The 15080-nt window shown below is 34.8% G+C and overlaps 1 protein-coding gene across 1 annotated transcript; it reads right to left on the minus strand.

Annotated features, from left to right (window-relative positions):
• Positions 1–315: 315 nt before the first annotated feature.
• On the minus strand, positions 316–2030 carry LOC105720125 (olfactory receptor 52N4). Its single transcript, XM_012456426.2, has 2 exons — positions 1969–2030; positions 316–1579 (listed from the first exon to the last, which is right to left on the minus strand). The coding sequence occupies exon 2, from the start codon at positions 1530–1532 to the stop codon at positions 567–569; it is 966 nt and encodes a 321-aa protein (XP_012311849.2). The 5' UTR covers positions 1533–1579; positions 1969–2030; the 3' UTR covers positions 316–566.
• Positions 2031–15080: the final 13050 nt, after the last annotated feature.

The raw sequence follows: 15080 nt of genomic DNA on the forward strand, positions 1-15080 counted from the left end.
ATATTATTTTAGTTAGATGCTTAGAGACTTAAAACTCATTATGTTAATGACTTTATGGGATACATTCTAGATTCTTTTTCAGGAAAATGTCAATGAAGAAACAGAGGTTTTTGATCATTATGAGAAATATGTAGCTCATGTTTTCCAGAAAAAAGTAGTAACTGGCTGTTAAGCTGAAAATCGTGATACTGAAAAGAGGATCCAGACAAAAGTGGTAACTGGCTGTTAAGCTGAAAATCGTGATATTGAAAAGAGAACTCAGATCATCTCCTTCTATTTAGGTTTGTCTTTTCATAAAAAATGTACTCACTAGGCTTTGTTGAAGGAAATATGGTTTAATTATTAGACTGGTCCTTCACAGGAGTGAGAAGGTAACAAATATACAGAAATGTTGGTGGACATGCCAGTGATGTTGAGATTCCCAAGGTACTTACTGAGAATGCACCAGCCAACAAACTCCTTATTTGTATGTATGTAGTACTTCCAGAAGGATTTTATCAACTCCTGCATAAGAGGCAAATAGAAGTAATTCTATCCTTTTCTTCTCACTCCTGCCAAGTGTTCATTCACATGCTATAGGATTTGGTATCCTTAGAACCTGAAAGGATCCTTATGACACAGTCTCGTATCTGCTTGGTTTTCACCCCATAGACAATAGGGTTCATAGTGGGAGGTAGGAGCAGATAAATATTGGCTACAATGATGTGGCAAGAAGGGGGGATTGTGTGTTCCCCAAAGCGGTGGGAAAAGAAGGAGAAGAAAGCTGGAGTATAGGAGAAAACAATGGCACAAATGTGGGCACTGCAGGTATTAAAGGCCTTCTGTCTAGCATCTGCTGAGGAGAGGCTGACCACTGCCCGGAGAATCATGGTATAGGAGGCTGTGATACACAGTATGTCAAAGCCCCCAATCAGGAGGGCGACCATCAAACCATAGATGGCATTGGCCTTGACATTACCACAGGACAATTTGGCTACAGACATGTGGTCGCAGTAGGTATGGGGAAGTATATTGCCTCTGCAGTAGGGCAGGCGCTTGGTGAGGAAAGTAAAGGGAATAATGAGTAGTACCCCTCTCAGGAAGGTGGCAAGCCCAGCCTTTGCGATGAGAGGATTGGTGAGGATGGTTGAATAGCGTAAGGGGTAGCAGATGGCCACATAGCGATCCAGGGCCATAAGCATAAGCACCCCAGACTCCATCCCTGTGAAGGTGTGGATGAAGAACATCTGAACAAGGCATTCATCAAATCCAATGTCCCTGAGATGAAACCAGAAGATGCAGAGGGCTTTAGGGATTGTACTAGAGCACATGACAATGTCAGTAAAGGAAAGCATGGCCAAGAAGTAGTACATGGGTTTGTGCAGGGCATCCTCATAGCGAATGAAGTAGAGAAGTCCACAGTTCCCTACCATAGCCACAACATACATAGAGCAGAATGGGAAGGAAATCCAGAGTTGTGTGTCCTCCAGTCCTGGGACTCCACTCAGAATAAACGAAGCTGGTATTAGGTCTGTTTTATTCAATGTTAGCATGATAAATCTGGTAGTTATGAAGTCGCTTAAATTTTGTGTGGGTTTTCCTAGAGCTAAAAAAAAAAAAGACAAGAGAAAATATAGGTTATGTTTACTGTCTCCTTCTCCCCTAACTTTAAAAAATTCCCTAATGCGTTTTCATGGTCCAACAACCAAATTTCTGAACGCCAAGGAATAGTTTGGTTTGTCTGTTTATTTTTATGGATTGATTAATTCCTTGATTAAGTAAACAGTTCTTATTGGGAAGTCTAAGTTTTCATCACAGATGCAAGTCAAACATTAATTAATTTGTAAAAAGACATATTCCCAATCTCATAGATTAATAATCAAATATAATTCTAACTTTTCAATGGTATTTTTACTAGTGTATCTTACTTAACTACAACTATACTCATCTCAATATAGATGTTATTTTAAAGAAAAGTAATTTGATTACCTCACTGATGATCCAAGAGATGAGATATAGACTTTTTAATTTTTATTCTTAATGAATATCTGGTATTCATTCTTGGGTACTCAGACACTGTTCAAAGAATTTTGATATTTTAATTATTACTCAATGAAGCTTAGGGTCTCAAAAATTAGTAAACGTATTGGGTGTCTATAGTCAATAATAATTTAATTATATATTTTTAAATAACTAAAAGAATATAATTGGGTTGTCTGTAACACAAAGGATAAATGTTTGAGGTGATGGATACCCCTATTTACTTTAATCATATTATTATTATTGTCATTATTATTTTAAGACGGTGTCTCACTCTGTTGCCCATGCTGGAGTGTAGTGGTGCAATCTTGGCTCGCTGCAACCTCCACCTCCCAGGTTCAAACAATTCTTCTGTCTCAGCCTCCTGAGTAGCTGGGATACCAGGTGCATGCCACCATGCCTGGCTAATTTTTGTATTTTTAGCAGAGACAGGGTTTCACTATATTGGGTAGGTTTGGTCTCCAACTCCTGACCTCAGGTAATCCACCTGCATTGGCATCCCTAAGTGCTGGGGTTACAGGCGTGAGCCACTGCGCTCAGCCCTTTAATGGGATTATTGCACATTGTATGCTTCTATCAAAATATCTCAGACACCCATAAATATATACACCTACTATGTACCCACAAAATTTTAAAATTTAAAAAAGTCAATGAAGTTTTGATTCAGTATTTTCACTTTTCAAGATATCTTTCTTGTTCTTTATGTATCCAGTCAATACAAACTAGAAGATATCCAAATACATACATACACAAAATATATGAAGCACTTCAACAACATCAGTAAGAAAAAGTTGCGGGAAGAAACATACACTTCAAAAGAGGGATAAAAGTGCCAACAAACATTTAAAAAGGCACAAACTTCTATATTAATCAGAAAAACAAGTAATTGTATCTCTCATGACAGAGCACATTTTTTTTGGTATGTAGTGACTTATCAAACTGGACAGCGAAAATGAAAAGGACTAAAAATACCAAGCATTGGCAAAGATGTAGAATAATTGGAATTCTCATTTCTTATGGGAAGACATGTAAATTTGAACAACTGTTAATTGGATATCTCGTTATGATAAACATACATATGACCATCATTTACATTTCTAACACAACAGTGTACATGTATTTACTAGAATACATCAATTAGAATGCTTATTGCAACATGATTCATAGTGTAGCCTAAAACTGGAAAAAAACTAAGTGTTCATCAACAGCAAATGGGTAAATAAATTTTGGTACATTCCCACAATGATATACCATGTAACAATGAGAGTTAACCATCTACGACAATATGCATAATATAGACTAATCTCACAATCTGTGTTAATTTTTTTAGAAAAATTTAAAATAGCAGGTAACATTTTGTGTTCTTTCAATAAAATACAAAAATGGATCAAATTATTCTGTGCTATTAGAAATAGAAAAATATTTTTACAAAGTGAGAGAGAGTGATAACTGAAAGGCAGTATGTGGTAGAGGGTCCTGTGAGTTGCTGGTCATATTCTCTTACTTGATTTGGTTGTGAGGTATACAAGATGCAGGTTTTAAAAATCAATCAACATGTAATTGGATTAATTGTAAAATTGCATATGTATCTTAGAATTTATAATAACAAAAATTAAATTGCCAAGAGGATTAAGGGATGCTACCTCATTTTAAGTGCTCAATACCCATATTTGTATTTTCTTCTTGGGCTTGCAGCCATTTTGGCAGTGCTTAAAAAATTAACGCCTTAGGAATCACCAGTGCCACCAAATGAGCTCTCTTTTGTGCCCCGTCAGAGGAGGTATTCATCCTGCCCTCCATTAATAAAATAAACTCTTTTACGATTATTATCTGATAAGAGTTAAAGTTTCACATAAAAATTCTGCATCGAGTAACACCAAGAGGACAGATCAGATGTCTCAAAAGCCAACTTGTTTTGAAAATAGTAGAGAAACACAGGTTAAACTTGTTAATAGGCATACTCCTCAAAGATGTGTCCTTGAGTCACTACAAAATGGGGAGGGATAACATGGGGAGAAATGCCAGATATAGGTGATGGGGAGGAAGGCAGCAAGCCACATTGCCATGTATGTACCTATGCAACAATCTTGCATGTTCTTCACATGTACCCCCAAACCTAAAACACAATAAAAATATATATATATAAAAAATAAAAAAATAAAAATAAGTAAAAATGTTAGAGTTATACGAGGTGTCATAGGAGCACCCGTGTGTCTAACCTAGCTTCAGGAGATGCCCCTAGAGAAGAGGACAGATGCTCCCAGACCTGGAGCATGATTAGAATTCTGACAGGTCAAAGTGGTAGGAATAGTCTTCTCTTCTGTTGCTGTTTGCTATTTCCTACTCATATCACACTGACATTCTCAGCTTTGTGATAGGCAGGCCTCTAACTCTTTGGTGCTCCCTTTACCCACTCCCCTCAAATGTAGCTAATCCCTACACATTCTGCAAGCAAAACCGTCATCAGTAGATCTCAAATGTCCTTTAAACATGATAGTGACCCATCCTTTAAATTATTATAAGATAATGTGGCTTACCAACAGCCATGATTAGGGGTACGAAATTGGTTTGTTTAAATAATTATTCTCTTTAATTATATTTACCTCATGATATTATGAAAATCAATTTATATTTAGGAGTTCTTCAAAATTCAGTGAAATCACTGATGTAAGGACAGTGTCTGGTAAATCATCCTCAGAACTGAGCAAATCAAATCTCTCAGATAATAAATGTCAATTTTAAAACAAATAAATAAATGAATAATTGAAGAAGTGAATGAATCACCAGACACACTTTATTTTGAGAATTAATAAATTATAATCTAAATATTATTAGATTGGTGCAAACATAATGTCGGTTTTTACCGATAAAAGTAATAGCAAAGCCACAATTACTTTTGCACCAACCTAATATTATTTAGAAAATATAAAATAAACCACTAGAAGAAAAAAAAGAAAGTTTTACTTAAGATTACTAGATAAGAGAAACAAAATAATAATCCCTCTCATGAAGTAGAAAAACAAAGAGGATGCAAAGTGGGAAGAAAAAAATAAGATGACAAAGGCAGAACAAATATATTGGTTTTGGAGTAAAAATAATTTAAACATTCCATCAAGTTGAAATAATTCCAATTAATTTTTTTAAATTACATATGCAGTATAATACTTCATCAGAATGAAAACTATACATAGAGGTTTAAAATATACACAAACTTACCTTTTTTTTAGTTTAACAGTACATCTACTTAGAGATGATATATTAACAGTATAAAAAAGAATTCAAAGCAAAAACACTCAAGCCAAGATCACTTTGAGAAGGTAAAACGCTTTGCGTTGTGTGAGTGTAATTAATGTAATTGTACCAAATTGTTGTTTTTCTAGGTTTCATAAGGTTTTCTATAACACAAATGAGGAAAAACACTTAAATTAGTATTCTCACTTTGTTAATTCTGAAGGACAATGTTAATATGAGGACTTATCAAAGTTACACTTATATTACATAGCAGCTTGTAAACTAATTTTTAATTTTCTAATTAAGGAAAGTGGATGATTCAAAAACTGAAATTTTAGCTTTGGAATTTTAAGAATTGTGTGTTTTTTTTTTAAGTAGCATAAAAGATAGTCTTTTCAATACATGAAATGTTTTTCCTTGAAAACAAAAATTACAAGATTCTGTCATTCAGACAGAATTCATAAACTATGAATCTATATTTTATATATGTAGTCACCATTAGATTTTTCAGATTTCTTACACATTCCTCATTTTTCAGATGTTTTACAATATATTATTAAGCAAAAATAACTAACAATTAGTGACAGTTGTGATAATTCATTTATAAAACTACTCCCTCCATCTCACTTTAATATGTTGAACGGTATCTTAAATGTGATGCTCAATCCTTGTTTTGGGCTATACATTGCTTTGTAAATTGCAGTTCAGGATGCAATTTTGCAGCTTCTCTTGGAGTTAAAGTGACTATTTCAAGTAATGGAAAATACTATGTTTAATGTCTTCATGACTTATGTGCAGAAAGAACAATTACCTGTGTGGAGAAAAATATACTTGCAGATCTATATTGAACCTGCACATATCCATGTAGGTGTTCATGGTTCTACTGCATTTGAAACTAGTATCCATGTGTTAGAAGTAGGTAGAGAAATTAGGGGAAGTATAAATATTTCCTAAACCAAAAATAGAATATCTTTTCTTCTGAGATTACATGCACATTTTTATCCAAATGCTAGTCAAATATTTTATTAATTTTCCTATATTTTCTTGTTTTAAGTATAACTTTAGTCAGTAAAACTGGCTTTATGCTTACACAGCAATTTGGATACCATCTTCTACACACTTGCAAAGCTCTCCAAGAACTACATAGCTATCTAAGTACTATCAATAACTATAAACGTATCCAGTTTTCTTTCTAAAGCAAATTTAAAATAGTTCCTACACATCAACATTTAATTTCTTCTGCAAAGAAATTTGACTTCACTATGCTCTGGTGTGGTAAGAGTAATTGGACTGGTAATATTAATACATGTTACCTTCTATTTAACCTCATTCTTAAACTCTGCAGGCAACAATTTTTTTTTTATTAATTCAACCCTCTCCAATCTAGTAAACTCACCTTCTCATATGAGGGTTGCTTGTTCCATGTAGATTAGATTTTGCTACTGCAAATAGATGAAACAAAAGTCATGTCTCAGTCTTTCCAGGAAATAACCAAAGAAAATTATACTATGATTTGGAGGAAGTAAAGGAGAGCAGGTAAAAAGCAAGAGTAATGGGTAAATATTCTCAAGGCAGTTTCTCATTTCTCTTTCTCATGGGAGTAATCCATACTTGACTTCCACCACTAGTGAAAAAGGATTCCTATTTAAATAGAGAAATACACAGATAATAATCATCATAGTTTACACTAAATTTTAATGTTTGATTTTGGAAAATAAACTAAAATACAAAATTTAGCCAAGCCTGGTGGCAGGTGCCTGCAATCCCAGCTACTTGGGAGGCTGAGACAGGAGAATTGCTTGAACCTGGGAGGTGGAGGTTGCAGTAAGCTGAGATCATGCCACTGCACTCCAGCCTGGGTGACAGAGTGAGACTTCTCAAACAACAACAACAACAAAAAAAAAACCCTAAGCCTCACATAACACTTCTTCCTTCCAACTATGTGAATGGAATCAATGACTGAGATGGAAAAATGATAAACAACCGAGATATACCCAAAGCCTCTCTTCACTTTATCTTACTGCCTATGGAAAATAAATTTTGTCACTATCCTCTGTTTTTTTGTATTTCTGATACCTTCATTTCTGAATAGCAAAACAGTGATCTGTAAATAATCTACTCCAGGAGTTAAGAATCTTGGTCAAGAAAAGAATCATAATCCTAGAATTAATATACATGCACAGTCACCAGCCTATACATTCCTTTATATCTGAACTATTGAACTGAGCCTTAAAGAGAAACATGTGTTATGTGTCCCAAGGGGATATTTCAGACTATCAGAGACACAGGTGCTGGTGTGAGAATCAAGTTAACCTCTATGGGAAGAGGAGAAAGAACAAAAACTTTCCATTCTTAGTGTCCAAATAATGATACATATATAAGCAAATAATCCCATACATGTGTGTTTGTGTGTTAAGAGTGTGTTTATGAGTTGGTGAGAGAATGAAAATGAACACAAGTTATTTTAATAAAGACTGGGATTTAATACTTACTTCAGATTAATGTTTTCTTCTTTTCCACTACACTGTGGGAAAGATATCAAAAGCACAGAAGTAGAGAATGTTTTGTTCATTCATAAACTGATAGATTGAAAAAATTTTGTTTGTATTAATGTATCATTTTACTTCTTTCAATTTATGTTTATTTAGAACTTTCTGCCTTCCAAAGCAGGCTGGGAACTATGCGCACATGGCCCCTGGTTCAAAAAGTTTACTTTTTCAATGAAATTTTTGATTTTCAAGTGAAAGAAACAAATTATGAATATTTTGGTGTTCTAAAATGTAATCAAAATGTTAAACTTATTACATTTATATATTAAATTAGGAAAACATTTGAGGAATATACAAACCTTGAAATAATCATCATTATTATACAATAATTTAAAAATAATTATTATTGCTAAAAAACTGATTATAATTTATATCCATTTTTCAAAGACAAAAGTAATAACACATGCTGAGTAACTTGAAAAAACATAAAAGGTGTCTATAAGGAAATTAAAAAGCATCCATAGTTCTAAAACTTAAAATAAAGTTATGATATAGATTTACCTTGATTAAAATGATACATACGTATGTTATACGTTAACCATATATGTTTTAACAAAAATCATCATATTGCATTATAACATAAATATTGCTATTTTAATTTGACATTATAAAATTAATCCATTTCAAAACAGAATTACTGTAGCTGATTAAAAATTCATGTTAGATGTGTATAATTTATGTAACACAGCTTGATCTTATGAATGTAGATCCTTTCAAAACAAATGCTATGATAAATGAACATGGGTATAAAATTTCCATGACATTTCTTATCTGACTTTTTTTTCAAAATAAATTTTTGTTGCATGTTAGGGTCCTCATTTGTTTATAACAATAGTTATGTGCCAAGTTGATGAAATACTGTTGTCTAATTGTATTTAACTATGCTACCTTAGTAAGTACACTGTATTTTAAAATTTTACATTACTGGTTTTAAGGCATTGTATGGTAGCTACTTGAAGTATTTTTCTTCATGTTTCTTTACAGAACTTGTTGATGGTATTGAGTGATATCATTAACAAGAATAAGATCTGGATTGGTTTAATGTTTCACATGTGATTGAGAAGAATAAATATTGTCTACAATTGGTGTGTAGGCTCAGTATATATTCACAAGAAATGCCCAATTTATTAGCCTTACTGTTTTTTTTGTGTTCCTTTCTAAATTGACATATAAGTTGTAGATTTTTTTCATGTACAACACAATGTTTTGAAATATAAAATTATATTTATATATAAATATGTATATACACACATTGTGGAAAAGCTAAGTCAAACTAATTAACATATATGTTAACTCAGTTGTCATTGAAACTGAGTTAACTTGAAATCTCCCTTATTGTCCAAGAATAAACTACATTTTTTTCTTTATATGTATTATATATATATATATATATATATATATATATAAAATATATACATTTTAGGTTTTGGGGTGCATGTGAAAAACATGCAGGATTGTTGCATAGGTACATACATGGCAATGTGGTTTGCTGCCTTCCTCCCCATCACCTGTTTCTGGCATTTCTCCCCATGCTATCCCTCCCCAACTCCCCATCCCTCGCTGTACCTCCCCTAGTTCCCCCCGACAGTCCTCAGTGTGTGATGCTCCCTTCACTGTGTCCATGTGTTCTCATTGTTCAACACCCACCTATGAGTGAGAACATGCGGTGTTTGATTTTCTGTTCTTGTGTCAGAATAAACTACATTTCTATTACCTATAGATATGATGCTGTACAAGAAATTCCTTGAACTTATTCTTTTTATATAACTACATTTTCATTTTATCTTATTTTATTTTATTTATTTTTTTAGAGAGGAGGTCTCTCCATGTTACAAAGGCTGGTTGGCCTTGAACTCCTGGTCACAAACAATTCCTTCCCCTCCAAATCCCAAATAGCTGGAACTAATTTTGTAACCTTTGACCAGTGTATTTCCATCCCACTCTCTCACCATGAACTCAGCCTCCCCAGTAGCTGGGATTACAGGCTTGTACCACCATGCCCCTCTATTTTTTGGTTTTTGCTTTTGTTTTTTGGTATTTTATTAGAGACAGGTTTCACCATGTTGGCCAGGCTGGTCTCCAACTCCTAGCTTCAAGTGATCTTCCCACCTTGGCCTCCCAAAGTGTTGGCATTATAGGTATGAGCCACCATGCCCAGCCTATCTTACATTTTCTTTATTCAGTCATCCATTGACGGACATTTAGTTTGATTCCATATCTTTGCTATTGTGAATAGTGCTGAGATAATCATACAAATGCAGATATGTTTTTTATAGAATGATTTATTTCCCTTATTACTATGTATAAATACAGAGTAGTGGAATTGCATCAAATGGTGGTTCTAATTTTATTTATTTGAAAAATCTCCATACTGTTTTCCATAAAGTTTTACTAATTTACATTCCCACCAACAGTATATAAGTTTTCTCCATGACAAAATCTGTTTTTTATACATATTTTAACCATAGGCATTCTGACTGGTATAAGATGATATCTCATTGTGGTTTTAATTTGCATTTCTCAGATGATAAGCAATGTTCAGTATTTTTTCATGTTTTTTGGCCACTTGTATGTTTTCGTTTGAAAAGCCTCTGTTTGTGTCCTTTGCACTTTTGAATGGAGTTAGTTGTGTTCTTGTTGAGTTGTTTGAGTTCCTTGTAGATGATGGATATTATTCCTTTGTTGGATGCATACCTTGCAAATATTTTCTGTCATTCTGTAGGTTGTCTGCTTACTCTGTTGATTGTTTCTTTTGCTTTGCAGAAGGTTTTTAGTTTAATCATGTCTCATTCATCTATTTTTATTTTTGTTGCATTTGCTTTCAACAACTGACTCATAAATTTGGATGCTTCTTATTTATTTCTTTTCCCTGATTGCTCAGAGAGACCTTCCAACATTATGTTGAATGGAAGTGGTGAACATGAGCGTCTTCGGCTTGTTCCAGTTGCTAGGAGAAATTATTTCAACTTTCCCCGATTCAGTATGATGTCGACTGTTGGTTTGATGCATATGGCTTTTACTATTTTTGAAGTAAGCTCCCTCAGTGCCAAATTTGTTAAGAGTTTTTATCATGAAGAGATGATGAATTTTGTCAAAAGCTTTTTCGACATATGTTAAAATGATCATGCTTTTTTTTATAATTGTGTTATGCCCATATCCTAGGCCTCAGGAGCATATGGGCATGCATTTGATGAACCACCTTCACATTTGTTGATCTACATTTGCACCACTGGAATAAGACCCACATGATTGTGGTATATTATCTTTTTAATATCCCGTTGAATTTGGTTTGCTAGTATTTCACTGTAGATTTTTGTGTCTAATCTCATTAGGAATATTGGCCTGTCATTTTCTTTTTTGTTGCATCCTTACCAGGCTTTGGTATCAGGGTGAAACAGGCATCACAGAACAAGTTAAGGAGGACTGCTTCCTCTTCAGTTTTTTGAAACAGTGCCAGTAGGGTTATTACAAAATCTTCTTTATATGTCTGGTAGAATTCGGTTGTGAATGTCTGATCCTAGGCATATTTTGTTAGAAGATTCAATTGCAGCACTTGTTATTGGTCTGATCAGTATTTCTTTTTTCTCTCTTTTTTTAATTGCATTTTAGGTTTTGGGGTACATGTGAAGAACATGCAAGATTGTTGCATAGGTACACACGTGGCCGTGTGATTTGCTGCCTTCCTCCCCTTCACCTATATCTGGCATTTCTCCCCATGCTATCCCTCCCCAACTCCCTACCCCCCGCTGTCCCTCCCCTATTTCCCCCCAACAGACCCCAGTGTGTAGTGCTCAGTGTGTAGTGATCAGTATTTCTAATATTCTAATATTTCTTGATTGAATCTTAGGAGGTTGTATGTTAACCAGAATTTATCCATTTTGTCTAGATTTGCTAGTTTGTACCTGCAGAGATATTCATTATAGTCGCTAATAATCTTTCCTATTTCTGTGGCATCATTTATCATGTCACTTTTATTGATTTTTGACTGTGTGTGTTCAAAGTTTCTTTTTTCCTTGGTTCATCTTTCTATCATCACTTAGGTTATTTAGATACTTAATGATGTTACTAATCTCTGTCTATTTCAACGTGATTTTTAAAAATTTACTATCTTCCATTGGAGGATCAGTTTTATGGTTTTCCACATAATGTTACACACTACATTCAAAAGGCCAAGAAGCAATATAGATGCTTCTTGAATAACAATGCATTATGTCTCTAAAAACCATCATAAATAGAAAATATTGTATATTGAAAATATCTAGAATATTTCTAACATACTGAACATCACAGTTTAGCCTAGCTTATATTAAACATGCTGATAACACTTATATTAGCTTACAGTTGGACAAAATTATCTAAAGCAAAGGCTACTTTATAAAAAAGTGTTGAATGGCTCACATAGTTTGTTTAATACAGTACATTGGACAATACAAATTATTTTCATAATATCACAGTTGACTGGAAGCTGCAGCTCACTGCCACTACTCTGCATCACGAAGGAGTACCTTATCACATATTAATAGCCCAGAAAAATATTGAAATTCACCGTTTCAAATAAGGTTTTCACTGCGTATATGTTGTTTTCACACCATGGTAAAATAATCTTAATTTGAACCATTGTAAGTCAGAGACTGTTTGTGTAATAATTACTTCTGATCATATACTCAGAGACCAGGGAATGACCAAGAGATGGATCATGAGAGAACAGACCTACTGAAAACCAGACTTCAGTCAGGACTTTGTTTATTACCTGCTCTCACCTACCCCACATTTTAACAAAGTCAGGCTGCTTGTGGGAGGCCTAATGATACTTTCGGTGTCCAGTTATTAATAGTATCAAAATGCCCAGATATTCTCTTATTTCCAGGAGTTGTCACCCAAATCAATGGCCAGAAATCTTTTTCCAAAGAACTGGAACAATCATTAGATTATACAAAGGCTCCTTGATTTACAATGGGATTACATTCTAACAAACTCATCATAAATTGAAAATATTATTAAGGTTAAATTCAAAAAATCAAACACTACATGTTCTCACTCATAGGTGGGTGTTGAAAAATGAGAACACGTGGACACAGAGAGGGGAGCATCACACACTGGGGTCCTTTTGTGGGGGCTAGGGGAAGGATAGTGAGAGGGAGGGTGGGGAGGGATAACGTGGGGAAAAATGTCAGGTATAGGTGATGGGGGGATGGAGGCAGCAAACCACCTTGCCATGAATGTACCTATGCAACAATCTTGCATGATCTGCACATGTACCCCAGAATCTAAAGTACAATAAAAAAAATATTTTGTTAGAAAACGTTTCAAACATACAGAAAAGTATGGAGAATAATATAGTGAATATCCATATACTTTCCACTAAATTTTAAGAACTCAATATTTGGCTATATTTGAATTAGATATGTATTTTTAAGGAAATAAAACATTGAAAACACACACACACAAATTCCAGTAGGATTACAACATGAACAAGCTGCAAGAAATATACAGTATGTCCTGGAAGAAGCCAGGGGGTTGAAAATTAAGGGCGCTTAATCAAGAGGATAAGATCATAAGACTTAAGAACATAGAGAATAAGCAAGAATTTATTGACTTGGGAAAATTACTGTGGACATTGTGTTGAATACCCTGGTCAGAATTCTTGGAGATGGGTCAGACTCACTGTGACAGTGAAATCTGGGACAATGAAACGTGGGATGAAGATATCTGAATGGATGACCTTGAAGATGTGTTTTGCAAACTAGTTCACTCCTTTATTTATAACACAAGAGCTAACACTATCCTTATGCAGAAGATAACAAAGAAGTTTCTCCCATACAAGACTATGGTTACTGCCCTCTCTCATCTGATAGGTTTATTGTAGGGAAAATGTGAAATGTAAAGGATAAGGAGGGAGGAAAAGAAGAGAATCTTTAGACCATGATGCAGTCTGACAGCCAAGAAAAAAGAGAGAAAAGGGAAGATTGCCTAAGAAAAGTATTAGCCTTCAGTGCAGCTCTGAGAAAGTCTTAGCCAGGCCAGTTCAGAGTCTTCATGCAAAGGCTGACCATTAAAGGAGTTCTGTTTCTGGCCAGAATAACCTAGCTCTAGTTCTCTTGCTGTGTCTGGTCATTGTTTGGGAGCAGCCAAAGGAAGCATGAACTTTGTGTGAAGGTGCAGGTGCATCTAAAGGTGTAGAAGCCAGAGGACATCAGTCAACAATGCTACTCATAACAGGTTCTCAGGGGCCGGGCGCGGTGGCTCACGCCTATAATCCCAGCACTTTGGGAGGCCAAGGCGGGTGGATCACGAGATCAAGAGATCGAGACCATCCTGGTCAACAAGGTGAAACCCCGTCTCTACTAAAAAATACAAAAATTAGCTGGGCATGGTGGCACACGCCTGTAATCCCAGCTACTCAGGAGGCTGAGGCAGGAGAATTGCCTGAACCCAGGAGGCGGAGGTTGCGGTGAGCCGAGATCGTGCCATTGCACTCCAGCCTGGGTAACAAGAGCGAAACTCCGTCTCAAAAAAAAAAAAAAAATAGGTTCTCTCGAAAGGACTTGTGAAAGGTGCACATACATGTTTTAAAACTTTTACTTTTTCTAGGCTGTAATATGTAAGTTATTCCTGCTGGAATAGCATGCCATCTCTATTGAATTTCAGTGAACTGCCCAGTTATCATGTTTTTTTTTTTTTTTTTTTTTTTTTTTTGAGTCAGAGTATCACTCTTTCACTTAGGTTGGAGTGCAGTGGTGTGATCACAGCTCACTGCAGCCTCAAATTCCTGGGATCAAGCAGTCCTTCCACCTCAGCCTCCCAAGCATCTGGGACTATCAGCATGAGCTACCATGTCTGCCTAAATTTATTTTTATTTATTCCAGTTTTTTGTAGAGATAGGGTCTCACTATGTTGCCCAGGCTGGTCTCAGACTGCTGGTCTCAAGTGATCCTCCTACTTTGGCATCTCAAAGTGTTTGAATTACAAGTGTAAGCCACTGTGCCCAGCTGGTAATTCTTATTTAATATGAAGACTATGTTCTTTTAAGTCTATAGAAAATGTCAAACATAAATTTTCTTAAATTATCTTAATGTTCTCAACTATATTGTTAGTTAAAAAAAAGTAGTCTTACGAGTACACAGGGCATGAAGTCTTTTCTCTTTATTAATTTTTAAATGAAAAAAATTGAAGTTTGTGTGAAAGCCCAGACTAATGATAAGGAGACATTACATTATTTTCATTTTACCTGAGAAATGACAGATTTTACTTTTTACATCTAACTGAAAGAGAAGTTGACAT

Source organism: Aotus nancymaae, unplaced genomic scaffold, assembly GCF_030222135.1.
Source record: "Aotus nancymaae isolate 86718 unplaced genomic scaffold, 86718_ANA_hifiasm-v0.15.2.pri h1tg000059l, whole genome shotgun sequence".
Lineage (NCBI taxonomy): Eukaryota > Metazoa > Chordata > Mammalia > Primates > Aotidae > Aotus > Aotus nancymaae.